Source organism: Cnephaeus nilssonii (genome assembly GCF_951640355.1).
Source record: "Cnephaeus nilssonii genome assembly, chromosome: 11".
Taxonomy (NCBI): Eukaryota; Metazoa; Chordata; class Mammalia; order Chiroptera; family Vespertilionidae; genus Cnephaeus; species Cnephaeus nilssonii.
The window spans coordinates 38,621,181-38,642,106 of record NC_137082.1 but is presented as its reverse complement, the minus strand read 5'-3'; the positions used below and the strand labels follow the sequence as shown (position 1 = coordinate 38,642,106).

Genomic DNA, 20,926 nt, shown 5'->3' with positions numbered 1-20,926 from the left:
AATTGAAAACCTATTTGAAAAAATAATGACAGAAAACATCCCCTACCTGGTAAAAGAAATAGACATACAAGTCCAGGAAGTACAGAGAATACTCAAACAAGAGGAACCCAAAGAGGCCCACACCAAGACACATCATAATTAAAAGGCCAAAGATTAAAGGTAAAGAGAAATCTTAAAAGCAGCAAGAGAAAAGCAGTTAGTTACCTAGCACTCATATGACTATCAACTGATTTCTCAATAGAAACTTTACAGGCCAGATGGGAGAAGCAAGAAATATTTAAAGTGATAAAAAGCAAGGACCTACAACCAAGATTACTCTACCCAGCAAATCTATCATTTATAATTGAAGGTCAGATAAAGAGCTTCAAAGACAAGAAAAAGCTAAAGGAGTTCATGATCACCAAACCAGTATTACATGAAATGTTGAAGGGTTTTCTTTAAGAAGAAGAAGAGGAAGAGGAGGAGGAGGAGGAGGAGGAAGTGGAGGTGGAAGAAGAACAAGGAGAAGAAGGAGGAAAAGAAGAAGTAGAGGAGGAGGAAAGATAAAAATGTGAACAATAAAATGACAATACCCAATTGAATCTAAAAATCAAAATAAATAAACAAGGATTCTAATGAACAAAATAAACTGATGAATAAAATAGAACCAGACATGGGAACATGGAACAGACTGAAGACTCTTAGAAGGAAGGGGGAAGAGGGGAAGGGAAGAGATTAACCAAAGCACTTAATATGCATATATGCATACCCCATGCACACAGAAAAATAAGAGTGGTGAAAGCCTGAGGTGAGGTGGGATCTGGGTGGAGGGGGACAATGGGGGGAAGAAGGGTGTGACATCTATAATATTCTTAAAAATAAAGATTTTTTTTAAAAAAAGATATACAGGTGACTATTGAACAACATGGGGTTAGGAGTGCCAACTCCCTGAATAGTTGAAACCTGCATATAGCTTTTTATTCCCCCCAAATTGTTCAAGTCCCTTATATAAAACTACAGGCCCAATGCACAAAATTCATGCAAGGGGCTTGGCCCCCACTGCAGCAGTGGCTGCCTCTGCCTCCGCTGCTGTAGCTTCATCCGGAAGGTCATCCCGAAGGACGTCCGGTCTATTTAGCATATTACACTTTTATTATTATTATAGATGGCATAGAACAATGCATAAAGTGAGTCCCCCACATCCATGGATTCCCGACTATGGATCAACAATATTGTTAGTTGATCCTACAGTTGGCTGAATTTGTGAATGCAAAATCCTAGCATATGAAGTGTCAACTGCATACTTATTGAAATGGACCTGCACAGTCCAAATCTGTGTTGTTCATGGGTCAACTGAACTCTGACCTAGCCTAGAGATGAACTGAGCTGCCACCTCATATCATGATACTGCTACTGGGGTAGGATTGGTGATGCAAGATTGACAATACAGAGAGGATTTTATGATCTGGTCAGAAAATAACCAAATAACCCATAAACAGAATGACAAACTACATGGTGCTCTGAAGGAAAAAGATAGAGAGCTATGACAGTATATATGGGAAAGGGGAGGGGGGGAGGGGGCAGGGAAGACGTGGCTTTATGAGGTAGAGATGGGAGAGGGGTGTCAGGGAAATACTGTTTGACTTGGGATATAAAAGATTAATGGGAATCAACTAGATAAGGGTTAACTGGTGGGAAGTAAAGGGACAGAGTGTTCTAAAAAGAGGGATTAGCACATGTAAAGCCAGAGACAAAAAAGGCCTGCACAGACAAAATGCAATGGAACATGGCAGGAGATATATGGCTGATAAGGTCAGCAGGGGCCAAGTCATGGGATGTATGTGTGTGGGAGGAGGGAGAAATGGAAGCATCAAGGATTTGGGCTCATATTCTAGGAGCAATGAGAACCCATTGAAGTGTTTAAGCAGGGGAATGACATGCTCAGAGCTGCATTTTGGAAACATCACAAGGTTGCCATATGAAGAATGGATTGTAGGACATAAAAACAAATGCAGAAGGAGCAGTAATGAGGCTACTGCAGGGGACCAGATAAGAGACAATGACAGTTTGGACCAAGGTGGTGGAAGTGGAGACAGAGATGAAGACGAGGGGGACAGATTCAAGAAAAACTGAGGAGATAAAAATCACAATGGCGCCGAAACCGGTTTGGCTCAGTGGATAGAGCGTCGGCCTGCGGACTGAAAGGTCCCGGGTTCGATTCCGGTCAAGGGCATGTACCTTGGTTGCGGGCACATCCCCAATGGGGAGTGTGCAGGAGGCAGCTGATCAATGTTTCTCTCTCATCGATGTTTCTAGCTCTCTATCCCTCCCCCTTCCTCTCTGTAAAAAAATCAATAAAATATATATATATTTTTTTTAAATCACAATGGCTTGGCGATTACTCCAATGTGGAAAACCCACAATGATAGGTAATTTGGCAGAGGTGCAGCAGAGGAACTGAGAGAGAATCTGGGACAAGAGGAGGCTGAACTGACCAATTTGGGAGGTGAGAAAAATAGAGGGAGAAATACCGGATGAGGCCTAGGGTCTGATTTTGATGAACCACGATACCATTCTCTGAGGTAGGGAAAGAGAAGAAAAAGAAAGTTTACAAGGAAGGAGATGGTCTGTTTTGGCCATATCAAGTTTGAGTTGTCTGTGGAAATAAGATATATTGGTCTAAACTACAAGGAAGCGTCTAGGCTAGAGAACTATATTTAAGCCACCAGCATAATTTTAAGCATGCCACTCAAGAAAAAGGTCCAGAATGAGAAAAAGTCTAAAGGAATTTACAGGCAAGGATGAATAAAAGCTTATTAAAGGAAAAACAAAAATTAGAAACTAGCAGAGAATGGGTATAAGAAACTGGAGAAGGAAAAACAATAAATGGTAATAGTATTAAATGCTATAGAATGGGCCAAGAGAAGAAAGCGAGCCGAGACAGACTGAAAAGTATCTTTTGGTTTTTGAGATTACCACAGGTGGGGGATTCTGAAGACAGCCCCTTCAGAGGAATGTTGATATGCATGTCAAGACTCAATGGGTTCAAAAGTAGAGGTAGCAAGGGAAAACAGGATACTGTCATAATTAAAAAGGGACAGTGGTAATGGTGTGGGGTGTGCTTATGTGAATGAGATTTACATTAGTGAGGCAAAGCATGCTGCCTGCTGAGGACACCACCTTCAGCCAGTCTACTGGAGACTTCTGCAAAAAGGAAAATAAATTGGCCTTAAAGACTCTGCATGGTAAGGAAAAGCAGATACTAACAACTTCAGGTCAAACAAGTGTTGGAACCTGTTTGTCTCAAGTGAGGGTAAAATTGCTACTTTATAAATAAAAAACCACACCAAAGATAAAGGCTGTGAGGATCACTGGCCTCACAGAGAAAGCAAAAAGAGCCTGGAATGGGAATTGCAGATCCTTATCTCTGAATCATAACTGGGGTAAGCAGTAGCTTTGTGGAAATAACTCCTAGGAAGTCTATGCCCCAGAATAAAAACACTATAGACAAAATACTGGACATCATGAAGAAAAAGTGGGATATGTCCATTCAAAATCACTATCCAAATTCTAAGAATGCTTAGAAAGCCGCTGGTAAATTTTTGTTGAGTTTAAATTTGCAGTTATTCTGCTTAAAATTCTCAAAGTATCTAATGGCAAGAGAACTGTCCACACTTTTTCCTAAAGATGCTTACAGGATCTGAATATGGAGGAGAACAAATAAGGAGATCTGTGAAGTCCTAATGACAGCCAGCTGGTACCATTACTTCTTCACAGGAAGCGTGCCACACCTTAGGAGCACATGGACTTCATTTGCAAAGGTTTGTTTTGACTCCTGGTTATAATAATGAACATTTTTGCCCTAATCACGGAAAAAAGACACTTTCTGGCTTTATTTCAAGTCCTACATGTCATAGAAAGAAAAATGAAGTCAGAGATATAATTTTCAAGTGTGCAAAGTACACTACAATCCAATTTGACTTTCTTCAAAGATCACAACTTGAAGTGGGAATAGAAGGACCACCTTAACAGCACAGGCATACCTTGTAGATATTGAGAGTTCAGTTGCAGATCACAATAAAGTGAGTTGTAATTTTTTTTGCTGGTGGAAGGTCTTGCTTTCAGTTTGTAAAAATCACATCTGTGAAGTGTAATAAAGTGAAGCACAATAAAACAAGGTATGCCTGTAGTAGGGATACTCATAAAGACTAAAATTAGATCTTTGCTCAAAATAACATGTACCCATTAGGTTAAATGGACACTAAGACACAAGCTCAAATTTCTGTAATTTGAACTCTGTTCTCAAAGTTATGCTAACTGAAGTCAACGTTATAATAAGTAGCTGCTATTTCCCCACAGCTGTTTCAAATGTAACCAGATAATTTAAAACTCAGGAGAGAGGCCCGTTTGTCTAATTAAACTATTCAATGTTCTTTCCTTCATAAAACAAAAATTAGTCTTTAACTTGTGTATATATACATATGTACACACATATGTATGTACACGTACACACACACACACACACACACACACCTTGTCTGTTTATAAAACTCAATGAAATTCTAGAGTGCTTAAGATGCTTTGGGAAAAAAACAACCCCCAAGAAAAACTAAGGCAGGAATGCATACTGGTGGCAAAGACCATGAAATGTATGTGAATTTCAGCATAGTAAAAGACAGGCAGATAGTTTCAATACACCTAGAATTCATATTTAGAAATTTACAGGGGGAAAATACAAATAATGAAAGCTAGCCCAAAGTTAATTTAAAAAAGAAACATAAATGCTCAATAATAATTACTGAATACCCAATCACAGGTATTCAAGCAGTCATTTAAAATGCTTTTAAAGTTTTTATTCATAAGGGAAAATAATCAAGTGGGGAAAAGAGGCATGACAGAAAACTGTCCACACATTATGATCATTTAAATTTTAAAATTAAAAAAAAATAAAGGAATAACAACATTAAAAGTAGTTATCTCTGTATAGTGAGGTATGACTTTCACCTCAAGTTTCCTATGATGTGTTTCTTTTAAGAGCAGCAGAAAAGAAATATTGACAGAACTGACAGAATTAGCTGATGAAGGATCACTGTTCTGGCAGATGAGCCCGGTGACAAGGGGCCAAGATGATGCTTTGACTTATCGTGTAAATGTGTACTTTATAAATATAAAAAACTAGTACTACATACACCAGTTAAAACTCAGTGGAGCTGTTCCAGAAAGTAGGAGAAATCACCAAAAGTTGGACTATACATATGAAAACAATGTTTCAGCTAAAAGTATGGAATGCTAGGTGAGAGCTTTGAAATCATGTCACTTTTTCGATGGGAAGTCTCATTCCCTTAGGTTGCCCAATATGCAAAGTACATTCTAATTATTATAATGAGGCTCCCCCCTACCCCCGCCTGAAGTGAAAAGAAATGACTAAACATTGTGATATAGAAAGAATGCACACGTACATGCACCTTGATGTTCTAGCTGCAAGTTTGGCTTGAGCTATAAGGGTCAGTGATGACTGACATAAATGAAAGGAATCCAAGGACCCAACATACTAGTACAGCCTCTAAACTCCATGTTACTCACAGAAACACACAATTCAAGAAAAGTCTCCACCTACTGGAGGAAAACCTGGAGGGGCGGAGGAGAGGGGGGGGGAGGCTCCCATATCAAAGCAGGGATGAAAAAGCAGTGAGCAAACCATGGCCTGCTATGTAGGGAAGGATGAATCTAAGACCCCATGACCACTTGACCAGTATAAGCAGACTGACCTTTTCAACAACTGTTCTCACAGCACATGGTGCTGATAGCACTGCTAGTGTCGGGAGGAAAGAATTATATGCGAAGGAGGGCAGTGAGTGCAAAGGACTGGTGGACAGGTGGGGCTAGGCTACACAGCTGTGAGAGGCAGCTGTAAGCAAAGCCTCTCAGTTCCTTCCTAGAGTCAGGAGTCAGGAGATCGGGGTTCTGGTCCTTGTGATTTTCTGTGACCTTAGACTGCTCATAGAAGCCCTGAGCTTTGTTTCCTCATCTAAAATGAGGATTAGATCACCAGGTCCCATCTGTTCTTAATGGACAATGAGATAGTGGCTTTGATCATCATGGGAAATGGGGAGAATTTACTCCAAAGTTGACTCTCTGTCTCTACCTATTGCCTAACCCATTATTGCAACGAATGCTTCTAACCATCTGTACCCTGTAGGAAGGTGAAGGATGCTGCCAAAAACAACAGATGGCCATCAGTTTGGTTTAGTACCCCCACAGCTACAGCCAAAGAATTTCTCAAGTTGTTATAACCAAATTACAAACAGAAATATGAAGAATCACAAGGCATTTGGGCCATTTCCCCTTTCCCAACTGTGTTGTCTGAAGTAGAAGACTCTACTCCTGAGTATTCATTATAGCCAAGGGGGAGGCACCAAGCTGGGGGAAACAGCAGCGGTTTCAAGTTCAATGAGCCAATCCTTCCCCCAACCTCCCTCAGAGCAAGAACATGCAAAGGCAGGACTGCATATTTAGAACCCTGGTAGCGGAGTGCATACTCTCAAGCTTTAGAAAGGTATACATTGGAGGCTACTTTGGAATGCATGATACAACCATTTTAATCCCTCTACATAAGATATCAAGGTTCTTGGGAATTGTTGAAATGATTCAACATTAGCTACTCTTCTGTGTAGGATGTCTTCCGGCTGTTGACCTTATGGAATCAAATTCAGAAGAATGCTCCCAAGATGTTTGCCTTGGATTCTATTCCTGGTCTGTGGCTAGCTAATTCCCTTCTCTGGGCCTTGAGTTTCTTCACCAATTCAGAAGTCAAACTGTATGATCTCTAGTCCCACTCAGCTCAATAATCCTGTTAAAGACTTCACACAGACATTCAGGCCTCCATGTGCCACTTTATTTTGCAGAGTCAAGTTGGCTGTCATGACTTGCCCTAGTAACTTTGTTGAGCACACATGCATATGTACTCATTACTCTAGAGCAGTGATGGGCAACCTTTTGAGCTTGGTGTGTCAAACTTCGCCAAAAAACTGAGCATAACTCGGGTAGTGTGTCACTTTGAGGAAAAAACATTATTTCGCAAATGTTTCATCCTCAGGAGCAGCAAATGATTTATCCTTGGCATGCGGCCGCCTCAGCGGCCGCGTGTCATCAGAAATGGCTACGCGTGTCAGTGCTGACACGCATGTCATAAGTTCACCATCACTGCCCTAGCATGTTTTTAAAAATTCTGCAGCAGAAATTAAAGATGATTTAAAAAATTGGAAAGAAATCTCATGCTCATGGATTGGAAGACTTAAGATTGTAAAGATGGCGAGAGTCCCCCCAAAAGCCATCTACATATTCAATGCAATCCCTATTACAATACCAATACACTTTGTTGCATAAATGGAAAAGCTCATCCTCAAATTCATATGCCAATTGCAAGAGGCCTCTGATAGCCAAAATAATAGAGAGAAGAACAAAGTTTGAGGACTCACATATTTTGATCTTACTATGAAACTATAGTGATCAAAACAGTGTGATACTAGCATAGGATAGATATATAGATCAGTGGAATAAGACAAAAAGTCCGAAATAAACTCATATTATCTCTGGCCAATTGAGTTTTGACAAAAGTGCCAAGCATTCATTCACAAAGGGAAAGAAGTGTCTCTTCAACAAATGATGCTGGGACAATTGGATATCTACATGCAAAGAATGAAGTTGGTCCCTACCTCATTCCATATATAAAAAAGTTAACTCAAAATGTACCAGGGACCTAAATGTAAAAGCTAAAACTATAAAACTCCTAGAGGAAAATCTATGAGTAAATTTTCATGTCCTAGAATTTGGTAATGGATTCTTTTTCATTCTCATCTAAGGATTTTTTCCCATTAATTTTAGAGAGAGTGGGAGAGAGGGAAAGACAGAGAGAAACATCAATTGGTTGCCTTCTGCACGCACCCTGATGAGGGCCCGGGCCAGAGAGGAGCCTGCAACCAAGGTACGTGCACTAGACCGGAATTGAACCTCGGACTCTTCGGTCCACAGGCCAGCGCTCTATCCACTGAGCCAAACCAGCTAAGGCAGATTTTTAAACATGACACCAAAACACGAGCAACAACAACAGATATTGGAACACATCAAAATTAAAAACTTTTGTGTTTCAAAGGGCATTATCAAGAAAGATTAAGACACAGAATGGGAGAAAGTATTTGCAAATCATATATCTGATAAGTCTATTACCTAAAATGTATAAAGAACTCTTGCAATACATCAACAATAAAATTAAAAACCCAATTCAAAAATGGGCAAAGGACTTGAATAGACATTTCAGGGGGATGGGGGGAAGACAATACAAATTGCCAACAAGCATAGGCAAAGATGCTCAATCATTAGTCACTAAGAAAATGCAAATAAAAATCACAATGAGTTACCACTTCATATAGGCTAGGATCAAAAAAAAAAAGGGGGGGGGGGGATAGTAACAAGGATATGGAGAAACTGGAACTCCCATACATTGCTAGTGGGAATGTAAAATAGTGCTGTGGTCGGCAAACTGCGGCTCTTTGGCCCCTTAAGTGTGGCTCTTCCACAAAATACCACGGCCTGGGCGAGTCTATTTTGAAGAAGTAGCGTTAGAAGAAGTTTAAGTTTAAAAAATTTGGCTCTCAAAAGAAATTTCAATCGTTGTACTGTTGATATTTGGCTCTGTTGACTAATGAGTTTGCCGACCACTGAAATAGTGCACCTGCTGTGGGAAACAGTTTTGTGGTTCCCAAAAAGTTGAAGATGGAATGACTCCAATTCTATTCCTAGGCATACATATACCCAAGAGAAATAAAAACTTGTACACTAGTGTTTATAGCCACAAAGACAGAATTGGCCAAAAGAAACAAACAACCCAAATGTACAACAGATGAATGGACAAATTGTTGCATAGCCACACAATAAACAATTTAGCCATAAAAAAGAATGAAGTATTGATACATGCTAAAATATGAACCTCAAAATCATTATGGTAAGTGAAAAAACCAAACACAATTGTATGAGGTATCCAGCATAGGCAAAAACATACAGACAGAAAGCAGGTTGGTGGTTGCCAGGGGCTTGAAGGAGAGGGTATAGGGCAGGGGTCCTCAAACTTTTTAAACAGGGGGCCAGTTCACTGTCCCTCAGACCGTTGGAGGGCCAGACTATAGTTTTAAAAAAACTATGAACAAATTCCTATGCACACTGCACATATCTTATTTTGAAGTAAAAAAACAAAACAGCAAAAACACCAGCATGTGGCCCGCGGGCCGTAGTTTGAGGACACCTGGTATAGAGTGTGACTGGTTAATGGGTATGAGGTTCTCTTTTAATGTAATGAAATGTGAAATGTTGTGGACTATAAAATGGTTCTTTTAATGTTCTGTTAATTTCTCAATGAAAAAAATATCTGCAGATAAATCACTTTTCAAGCAACTTAAAAGAAAATCTCTTCTATACAGAAAAATATCAAGTGCTGAATTCCACTCATAGAACAAATATTTATAAACTTAAAAGAAAATATTAGTTAAGAAATTAGAACTTTGGGAAGAAAACAGACTCTCAAATAATTACATTCTCAAAGTTCTAAGAATTCCATGTACTTCTACATTGAAGGCAATGAAAAAATTAAAAAATAAAAGCTGATTTCATTAGCATTCTCATGTGGTAGTTTTAAAACAAGGATGGGCAGTGTTAAAAAATGAATGTTAAAAAAGATAGATGTACTTGCTTATGTACTGTCCTCATCAATAAGAGACTTCTAGAAGAATGCATAGTAATACTGCATCTTTCAAGTGGCATATATTAGCAAGTTTTACCATGACCATGAGGATAACGAAATAGGACCAGTCTATTATGGGATATGAGAGAAAAATCTGAGATTCTAGAGAGCAGACTGTTCACATTTTTAGGAAGCATTAAGAAAGAACTAAAACCTCTCTCAACATCTTACGTTTTATCTAGTCGTTTGCTTTTTAAATGCAGCAAATGTAGCTCCATTTTTACAAAAAATGATTTTGCTCAAATGGCTGAAAGGCGGTTTGGGATAGTTCAGAATCTTTACTTTCCAGTGGTGAGTCTTCCCTGCTCTGATTCTTAAGAAAGAATTCCAATGCCCAGATAAGTAGAGAAATTTGGGCTGGAAAGCTACAGAACAGATCCAAATCTTTGATCCTCTCTCTGCTCTAATGACCCCTCATGGCATTTAGTAAACCACTGGTTGTATAGACACTGGAACGATCCCCCTTGCCCCCCAATATATGGAGAAAAATGCAACTGTGAGGAAGGGAAACGAACAGAGTTAATCTACTCTACCAATCCAATCACTTTCTCAGAGACTGTCCTCTATGGTTGCTTGCCACCCAACAACAGCTGCTCATGATAATCAATGTCTGACAGATCAGAGAAAGCCCTTAATGTGTCGCCAAAGGGCAGTTCAACAGATGGCATGGTGACTTACAACCAGAATCATTAATTACACACTCTTATTAGTCCCGGGGGCACAGTGCTGAAAATGCTTTTTCAGTGAAAGACGAGCATTTCAGATAAATGACCGTCTGGTACTGCCTGCGAAGCTCCCTTAAGGATTTCTGGTCAGTGTTGATTTCTAAATCTAAGCCATACTATTATTACAGCCGTTTCCCATCTTCCACTTTCAGGCTGGCTAGGAATATGAAGTTCCCAGTACCACCTCTCATCATCACTCCCATAATCACTGCAGGTAAGCATATGATTAAAAGTGCCCATCATTCATTTCCCCCCTCAAGTCAGATGACTGTGTTCAAAGTCAAACACAATCTCAGCCACAGGACTAGTTCAATTTTCCCTCCCTTGGTACCAGAGAACAGTGTTTCCTGAGTGCAGGGTGGGGCAGGGGGACTATCCCTTCCCTCCCTTATCTACTCTCCCATTTCTTGTAATATGTGATTGATTCTCCAACTCAAAACTGTCCTCTTGTCCCAAACCACTGGCTGCAATGTCTCCATGTCTCTTCAAAAAAAAAAAAAAAAGGAGAGGCAGACACTACTGAAAAGGAAGCCTAGTAGCCTGGGGTAAGCAAACATTCCCAAAAGTCCACACTGGTGGCTGTGTTATCCCAAGGGACTAAGCACCACATTTGTAATTAAGAAGCCAAACAAATGCATGGTGAAGAACTAGTTCTTAAGCCCCTCCCCAAAAGCATTCAAACTAATGCCAACTCCGGATAAAAAGTAGTTCCTTCTAACAGTTTGAGAACTGGGCTCCATAAACATGACTGGAACTTCAGACTGACTGCAGACAGGGCTTGGAGGCAGACTACTTATTGGCTTTAGCATGATACAAGTCAAAAATCAATCTTAATATAACCCAAAAGAAAGAAAAACTTTAAGCATTTCCAAAATACCACCAAATAAAGTCTTTGATGTAGCTGACTTCTATTCTGTTGTACCTCAATCTACAATTTTTAAAAAATTGAGTTCAAACTAAAACAACATTAAGATGCTAAATGCTATGATTTAAGAATTCATCGTGTGTTTCCTCCATTCCTATTTGTTCTTTCTTGGATATATAAAAATGTGACTTCAATTTTCAATTAGGTTCAAATAATTGCAATATCTGAAAGATGTTCTCATTTCATGCATTTTTATAAGACAAAATGAAAACAAAAGTGCTAATGAAGGCATCATAAAAACCTCCTAAAGTGGGCTACAGGAAAGGAAACTTGGGGAGTCTAGGTCTGCCTTGCAATGTACTCACTTCTAGTTTTTTCTCCTTTTCTGACAAAACATCTTTCTGGTTCTGGGTGTACTCCACCAACATCCGAGCCAGCTGGCGCCGGTCTTCCAGTTCCGCCGCCAGGCGCCCGTTATATTCTGCTAGTAACAGACATGCTTCATCTACTGTTTTTGAAAGACGTTCAGCTGCCTCTTTGTCTAAGTACAAATAAGACCAAAAAATAGAGACAATATACAAATCACATAGGCACCATTGCAAACATTTCTAGGGGAGGTTAACAGTTTCTCTCCAAAAGTACAGAGTCCAAGCATAAGCCAGAACCTGTGGATAAAAAATGGACTGGCTGATGGAGAAACCCAAAGGCATTCACTCCTGTCAACAAGACAAGACACTTCTGAATTACTTGAAGTGAGGCAATTGTACAAGGAGGGGAACCTGGCAAACAAATATTTCTAAGTGTCTACTCCTGCAAAAGTTCTACAAATAAAATAAACAAAGAAATATTTAATGTCATACATGAAATAATTTTCCATGTCTCTGAGAATTCAAAATGACTTTCATATTATTTTGATACGTATGCTTTGAACAATCCTCTGAAATACAAAATACAAGCACTATAAGGCACTGTATGGAATACAAAAGCTAGCACTCACTTATTGGGTGTGGAAATTCTAAGAAAAAATAAAACACTACATTACAGGTGTGATATCAAGTCAGCTAAGGAATTGGGACTCAAAACCAGGTCTCTAAAATGGACCTACAGGACTCTACATCTTAAACTATACAAGCCTTGAAACTGGGTCTGAGTTTTCTTCTTCCATTCAGCAAAATATCAGGTCTGATAAAACTGAGGCTTTCAAATGCTTCTGAGCATGACCCACAGTAAGCAATATACTTTATATAAACACATAAAAATAAAAGAAAGAAAAGTTTATCCTTACTATGTGCAAAGTGCTCTATCTTCTATTCTATTAAAAAATAAATGCTAGTCATTACCTACCCAGACTAATTTCATGTCCAATTAATGGGTTGCAACTCATTATTTGGGAAAAAACTGTGATGAAGTATCAAAGTATAAGAAAGGTTATTCTTAGAAATGATGAAAATGGTTCAATGTTAGGAAATGAGAGGAAGAGACAAAGGATGATTTATATTTAAAAGAACAAATAAAATTAACTACACATGGGTAGTGGTGAGATTAGACCTTCAAATATGTATACCTCATTTTTAAAAGGCCTTTGAAGATCAAAAGAGTAGATGGGTATTTTGAAACAAAGAGCACCAAGGACTCTAGTTCTATGAGACTAAAAGTGAGTTGGACAGTGATACCATTGCCATTATTACAAGTTATTAGAGGTGAGAGACCTCAGCATACTCATAGGTAATTGAGAATTAAGAATTCCCAACAGTTTCTCTGGAAAACTGCTCTTTGGCTTTTAGGTGCCTTCCTTTTTTTTTTTTTTTTTTTTTTTTTGGTTAATCCTCATCTGAGGATATTTTTTCCATTGATTTTGAGAGAGAGTGAAAGGAAGGGAGGGAGAGTAAGAGAGAGTAATGGGAGTGTGTGTGGGGGGGGAGTGGGGGGTGGGAGGGAGGGAGGGAGGGACGGAGGGAGGGAGGGAGGGAGAGAGAGAGAGGGAGGGAGGGGAGAGAGAGAGAGAGAGAGAGAGAGAGAGAGAGAGAGAGAGAGAGAGAGAGAGAGAGATACATCAATTGGTTGCCTCCAGCATGCACCCTGACCAGGGCCAGGGATCAAACCTGTAACCCAGGTACATGCCCTTGACCAGGAATCGAACCTTGATCCTTGGGTGTGCAAGCCGACGCACTAACCACTGAACAGCACCAGCCAGGGCACAGGTGCCTTCTTAATATGAATATTGGGAGATGAACAGTTGAGGGATTCCGAATTAAGTCTGATGCCAACGATCAGGCACTTCTACCCCCTTCAGGGGTAGGAAAACAAAAAGATGTTCTTGGTGAAGGAGGAGTGAGCCAGACAGAACACAAAAGAGAAACAATCTCAGTCATAGAGGGTAAAGAGGACAGTGAAACTTACTCTTCTATATTGGTGGTCAAGTCTGAGAATAAGCTACTGGGGTGGTTAGGCTGGTTTTACCTTTGTTTAACTATATGATTTTTATAACATGGTCAATTCATTAAGATGTTTAAGCACTCTGTGGCAAAAAAAAAAAAAAATGACATGAAAAACACAACTATTTAAGATTTTTTTTAAATATCAATTCTCACTCTCTAAGAACTTGGTACAAGGGAGATAATTCATTCACACAAATAACTACAACCCAGAAAAATAACTTGTAATAGTTTTATAAGCTATAGAAAAAAATGCAGCGAGATGTTCCCTTCAAAGAACTTACCTGTGGTGGTCCTCAGGTGCTCTGCCCACCCTGTTACACAGATGAAAGGCTGTGTGGCTTTCAGCCAGCCTCCACTTGTGCACGAGCATCACATTCCCTCTTGCTTCCTCCAAGACTGTTTCTGCATGGGTCCCATTTCCCCATGTCACACCGATTTCTCTCTTCCTCTCCTGAACCACCACCAGCAGCACACAAACACGCTACTCTCTTTGGCCCACATTTCACTCTCCAATTACTGGCCCATTTCCCTGCTCCCTTTACAGCACTCCTCAAGGGAGCTGTCTGTACTCCTGGTACCCAACTTCTCTCCTCCCACAGTCAATAAGCCCACTCCAATTAGACTTTTACACCTGTCAATCCCCTGTTCAAAACCTTCCAATTAGCTTAGCAAATATCTGAGCTCCTACTGTGTGCCCAGCACTGTTCTAGGCTCTGAGAAAAACTGAACTTGGGGGCACAAGACAAAACCTCTGTGCCTCCCAAGTTCACATGCTCAGGTAGAAAGAGAAACGACATGCTATATTTTACTTATTTATCAACTGAAGATAATAACTCTGAAGCAAAAACTAGGCAGAAGAGAAAGAACAAGGCATTGGAAGGGAGAATTGTAATTTTAAATAGGTGGTCTGGGTAAACTTCACCGAGGTATGTAAACCAAGGCCTGAAGGAAGTTACAGAACTATCTGGGGAAGACCATTCCAAACAGAAGGAACAGCAAGAACAAAAACCCTAGGAGGGGAGAGTGACTGGCAGGAAGCCCATATGACTGGAGCAGTGAGCAAGGGGGAAGTAGTGAAAGTCTAGGTGGTAATAGGGGCCAAACTGTGGACACCACTGGTTTTTACTCTAGGGGACTGGGGGAACCCAGGGAGACTTGATCTAACTTCCATTTTAACAGATCATTCTGATTACTGTGTTGAGAAAAGAATGATGGTTGCAGGTGGGGAACAAGGAGGAAGCAGAGAGACCAGATAGGAGGAGATTGCTAATCCAAATGGAGATGGTGGTGAGGTGGTGACTCCCACCAGGTATTGGCAGTGGAGGTGTTGACAAGGTGTCAGTTACTGGTTGTGGTCCCAATCAACAGAATAATGAGGGAGCCATTTACTAAGATGGGGAAGACCATGAGAGAAACAAGGTTTGGAGGGAAGATCAGAGGTTTGGTTTGGGGCAGGTTAAGTTTGAAATATCTATCTAGATAGCCAACTAGTAATACTGAATAGGAGATTGGATGTATGGATCTCAAGGTCAAGAGAGGTTAACACTAGAGATATAAATTAGGGATCACTAGCAAACAAAAAAAAAACAAACAAAAAACACCCAAAAACCTGTTAAAGTAATCAGACTGGATGAGCTGAATTGTCAGTGAACCCAAGAGAAGAGGACTAAGTACTTAATATTAAGAGGTCAAAGAGAAGTGAAGAAACCACAAAGGAAACGGAAAAGACACAGCCAGAGAGAGAAGAGGAAACCTGGGAAAATACAGGTCCGCGCTTGCTACTGCTGCTGTAACAAATCACCACAAACTTAGTGGCTTAAAACAACACAAACAGATTATCTTAACATTTATTATTGTGGACCCTTCTTCCATCTTCCAAGTGTATCACCCTGACTTCTGCTGTTATAATCATATCTCCTTCTGACTCTTGCCCTCCTACCTCCTTATAAGGACCACGTGATTATATCAGGCCCACCCGAATAGTCCAGGACAATGTTCCCATCTCAAGATCCTTAACTTAATCACACCTGCAAAGTCCCTCCTGCCATGTAAGATAATATGTTCACAGGTTCTAGGATTTAGGACATAGACATTTTAAGGGGATCATTATTCTGTCTACCACACCAAGTGAGAAAGTATTTTCAGGAAAGAGAAACAATCAACTGGGCCAAATGTTACTGAGGTCGAGTTAAGACGACCTCAAGTTAAGATTGGGCAAAATATTCACCACTGAATTTAGCAACAGAAAGATTATCAGCAAAATTGATGAGAAGTTTCAGTAAAATAGAATCAAAAGAGAATGAGAGAAGGAGAAACGGAGCCAGATGAGCATAGGCAATCTAAGATATTTTGCTATAAAGAACATAGAAATAAGGTGGTAGCTAGGGGAAGATACAGGTCAAGAAAAATTTTCTCACAAGGGAAAAAACAACATGTTTTTATGCTGTGAAGAATGATCCAGTAGAGGAAAAAAATTGGAAGATGCAAGAGAAAAGTGGAGTTCTGTTGGAGCAATGTCCTTGAGTAGGTGAGAAGGAACAGTTCTAACAAACAAGTAGAGGGACTGGTTTGGAAAATAGCATGTCATCCACAGAAAGAGGAAGAAAAGTCAGCCAATGTGTGTTTTGTTTTCCTCAGACTCATACAGCTGTGCAGATCCAGGATAGAAATAGGTGAAAAGCCGGCTTTAAGAATGGTGAATGCCAGGGGGTGGGGGTGGGGTGGGAGGAGTGAGGAGAGGATGGGATGATAAGCTGTTATTTAATGGGTATAGAGTTTCAGTTTTACAAGATAAAAAGAGTTCTGGTATTTGGTTGCACAACAATGTAAATGTACTTCTGAACTTTACTCTTAAGATTATAAAGATCCTAAGCTAAGTAAAGAAAAAAATGAGGACATAAGGGGAGTGAAGGTTGGGAAAAGATGGAAGGCTCAATAAACTGTGAAATCTAGCAGGGAGTGAGCTGAAATAATTTTTGTATGATTTAGAAAGCCTCCTTGTTGTGTTCTCAGCTGAGTACACTGCTGCCTGAAGGTCTTTCCATGTACTGTTCCCTCTGCCTGGCAGCATGTCTTCCTCTCAGATAACTCATGACCTGCTTCCTAACTTGGGGGACCTCTGATCGAAGATCATCTCACCAGAAAGGCCTTCCCTGACCACTTTTAAAATAGTAGTACCTCCTTCAATTATCTCCACCATCACACCCCTGCTTTATTTTTCTTTTTGGCACTTAAGCCATGAGAAGATATGGTAGTACACCAAGAGCATCTGCTACAAATAGATGCCTCAAATATTTGTTGAATGAAGGAAAGGTTTCATGAGCCACCTTGATTTCCTTTAAATGGATATGGAGGAAGTTAATGAAGCAGCCAAGTCAAGGAACTGGAAGGGGAAAAACGGTGGACCTCAGAAGAGAGTGGAATGAAAGGTCTGAGCTTTCCTAATGGAAAGAAAATAGGCTTTGCAGCCCAGGTTGAAATCCCAAGATCTTGGGCAAGACCCCTAACATCTCAAAGACTCAATTTCCTCCTATGTAATACAGGGATTTATATTCAGTTGTCTCAAAGATTAACTAACACGAAGAGTAGAAGTATATGGCACAGAGCATGTTCTATAAATATTAGTTCATGCTTCATTCCTTCCTTTCAATTCCCCATGCATAAAGGGAGATTAATGTCAACTGTCCCTCCCTGTTTAATTGGGGGTGATCATCAATAGGGCAAACTGACACAACTAACAATACACATCTAGAGTTCTTGGCATCGAAGGCACTATCATCTATGGGGAGTGTCAGTGTGCAATGTATACATCACACAGCACTGAAATATATATATATTTTTTAAATAAGAGTCATGAATTTAATGTCTTCCCCCCTCAGTCCCCAGCCCACACAATTTGCACTGTGTTTTCAACAGACCTTACTTACAATGCCACAAGATGTGTGGCATGCCAGCATATTTGCAATAATTCCTAGAATCTCTATTCAAGTTTGGACTATTCCAGCAGCTTCATTGTTTGGCATGTGAGTTATGTTTCTACATCCCAGGATGGCAGAGCACCTTATACCAAATGGAGAGTCTACACCTGCAGACATAAGTATGCCATAGAGTTTGATGAATTAGAGATATGTCCTTCTTCCCTCATCTTTCAACCAAATTCTTCCTTCTTACCTGTTATCTTTTCCAACAGAGAAACATCTTGCACTTCCTGGGGCAAAGAAGCAATTTTCTGTCGGACAGTAGCATCCCCTGATGCAGCATTTTCCAGGTCCTGCAAAGCTTTGATTAGTTCCTCAGTCTATACAATAAAACACAAACAACACTATCCGTTAACACATGGGGTATAAAACAAATTAGTTGGGAGTTAAATGAGGTGGAGGCAAATTCTAAAAATGATCATGTCTGACATTTACGTGCCCATGGCAGAACATGAGTAAAATTCTAGATAATTCTATATCCTTTCACAAAAATCTATTTTTAAAGAATATTCTCAATTTCTAGGAGTAAAAAAAATGCCAAATACAAATACACTATAAAACATAAATCCATGCCAAAGTCCTGCCACGCAAAGACAAAGTCAAGCCTGCTGTCTGGCAAGCTTCACTGGGTGGATTTTGTACCCGATGCCCTGAGAACTACCCTTTGGTGATTCCATAGTATTGGTCACCTGCGCCACCTTGTGGTCAGAATCTCCAACTAGAGGTCACTTCACCAAGTCACTCTGCCCTATCCTCTGGAGATCAAGACATACCAAGAGGGGTCCTGCAGAAGGATCTTGGGGAGAGTAGCTTCCAGGGTAGTCATCATCCTCCTCCTCTTGTATCTGTTGAAAAGTTCGCTTCAGAGATTTCTTCTCCTCTGTTGCTACAGGAAAGAAAGAAGTGACAAATTTGAGAACCCAAAGCCTACAAAGGTAAGCATTAAATGTTATGCATAATGGGTCACATGTAAAAAAGGGCAGGAGGGTTCATTTTCAGAGATAGCTTAACATTAACCTCTTATGAGTTATTTTAAATTGGTGGTAGTTCTACTTTACTGAATAGAGTCAAAATGGCCTTAGTCTATCATCTCAGATTGACTCACTGGAAAAATACTACTCAAAACAAACATCTAAAATCATGTGAAACTTACTAAACTAACACATTTCATTTAAAAACTCATTATCTTAAAAAACAAAGTTAACAGAAGTAAAATGGTAAGAAATCCATCAAACAATATAATAAAGCAAACCGATGTGTGCAAGAGCTTATAGAGAATATGCTGCATATAAAATAAGATTTGTTATGCTTTCTGGGATAAGTTCAGAAAATAAATAGTAGAGAGAAACCCATCAAAATTGTTCAAAAACTCTAAACACAAGCATCCTTTATCCTTTTAAAAACAAAACAATCTTATCTTAAAATTAAAAATAACTGAGAAATATGATTGATATCACTGGGAAAAATTACTTAAGTTTCCATTTTAAAATTAACCACTTTTGAAGCTAACAGTTTACATTTTTAATTATCTGTACTGTATGCTTTTTTCTTGTTATGATACATGTATTAATTCCAAGATCATTCATTTTGCACCAAACTGTACAATACAAAATAAGTGCCAAACAATTATGGGACATAAATCTAAATGATAAATTTAGGTTTGGAAAGTAAAGAAACTATTGGATGCCCTGCCAGTGTGGCTCAGTGGTTGAGCGTCGACCTATGAACCTGGAGGTCACAGTTTGATTCCCGGTCAGGGAACATACCCGGGTTGCGGGCTCGATCCCCAGGAAGGGGCGTGCAGGAGGCAGCCAATCAATGATTCTCTCTCATCATTGATGTTTCTATCTCGCTCCCTTTCCCTTCCTCTCTGAAATCAATAGAACAAAACAAAAAGAAACTATTGAACTCCTAACATGTGCCAGGCATTGCAATAGTTCCTTTACATTTAATCTTTCCAACAATTCTAAGGTGTAATATTTCCATTTTACAGGTGAGAGAATGAACTCAGAGAGATTAAGTAACACATTTAAAGGTATGAATACAAAATCTGTGCTCTTTTCAAGGCAGTCACATTATTTAGCACCACACAATTATCCTCTCATCCGTTAAATTAGGGGTCACCAGGCACCTACCTCAGAACTCTGTTAAGTTATAAACAGAACATATTCTTCTTGCTTAATTGAACATTTTCTTCCAGAACCAACGATGTAGTTCCTGTTTTCTACCTTACACATTAATTGGCCAAGCTATATTTAATATGAAAGCCAAGTTAATATCATGAACTTTATTTTTTCTTAATGATTTTTGTCTGTTCTACTAAAAAAAGAAACATCTGCAATACAGGCAGACCTCACTTTGCACAATTCTAGTATGCAGAGATTTGTTACCATGATTTAGTTAAACAACACCAGTTCCTCAACAACATTGTCCAAATTTCATCTACCATGGCATATTAACTATGAGTAATTGCATAAAGAGCAAGCATCACTACTAACTGCAGTCCACAAATCACTATATAAGTAATAGAAGTGCATCATGATCAGTAACCATATAACTTCTTCAAGGTCAGTGACTGGTCACTGCACATCTGTTATTCAGTTCAGACACAGACAGTAGATTGTTACATTATCCCCAATGATAAAATCCACAAGACATTTTATAAAAATGAATAATCAAAACAGAGAACTGACAAAGATGAAAGAGCAGCAAAGAAATTAAAACTAATACTATCTAAGTGCAATCTGAAGGGGGACCGTCAATGGAGCTATAGCAGAAACAGCTAGCTGTAGGAATGTTGGCACTGCCACAGGCATCTAGAGACTCTGGACTCAAAGCCAGAGGAACTTAGTGAGACCAACTATCAAATCAATGAAGAAAGTGGTTGTGATGAAAATGACAGTGTCCCAGGGGAAGTGATGCTGACAAAGAACTTCATATTAAAGGAACTCTCAGAGATATTTTCATGACATTGAAAACAAAGAATAAAATGTTGGAAGCTGAACCAAACTTAGGAGTATGACCATTCATTAAGACAGAAAAGATACTTGTTCTGATTCATAAACTGTACAAGCAAGCAAGCTCCATTTGAATCACTTGTTACAAGTTTGTTACAAAGAAATAAAACACTTTAATTCTCAATGCTTCTA

The 20,926-nt window shown here is 39.5% G+C and overlaps 1 protein-coding gene across 2 annotated transcripts in view; it reads right to left on the bottom strand.

Moving 5' to 3' along the window:
• Positions 1 to 20,926, bottom strand: part of RPRD1B (regulation of nuclear pre-mRNA domain containing 1B) — a 61,650-nt gene that overhangs the window by 14,664 nt on the left and 26,060 nt on the right. For both annotated transcript variants that reach the window (XR_013814153.1, XM_079783648.1), the window contains exons 4-6: positions 18,551 to 18,663; positions 17,971 to 18,097; positions 11,728 to 11,903 (exon numbers count right to left, since the gene is read on the bottom strand). Coding sequence is in view for 1 of the 2 variants with exons in the window: in XM_079783648.1 (XP_079639774.1) it covers positions 11,728 to 11,903; positions 17,971 to 18,097; positions 18,551 to 18,663 (416 nt within the window). In the remaining variant the exon portion in view is untranslated. The remainder of the gene's footprint in view (positions 1 to 11,727; positions 11,904 to 17,970; positions 18,098 to 18,550; positions 18,664 to 20,926) is intronic.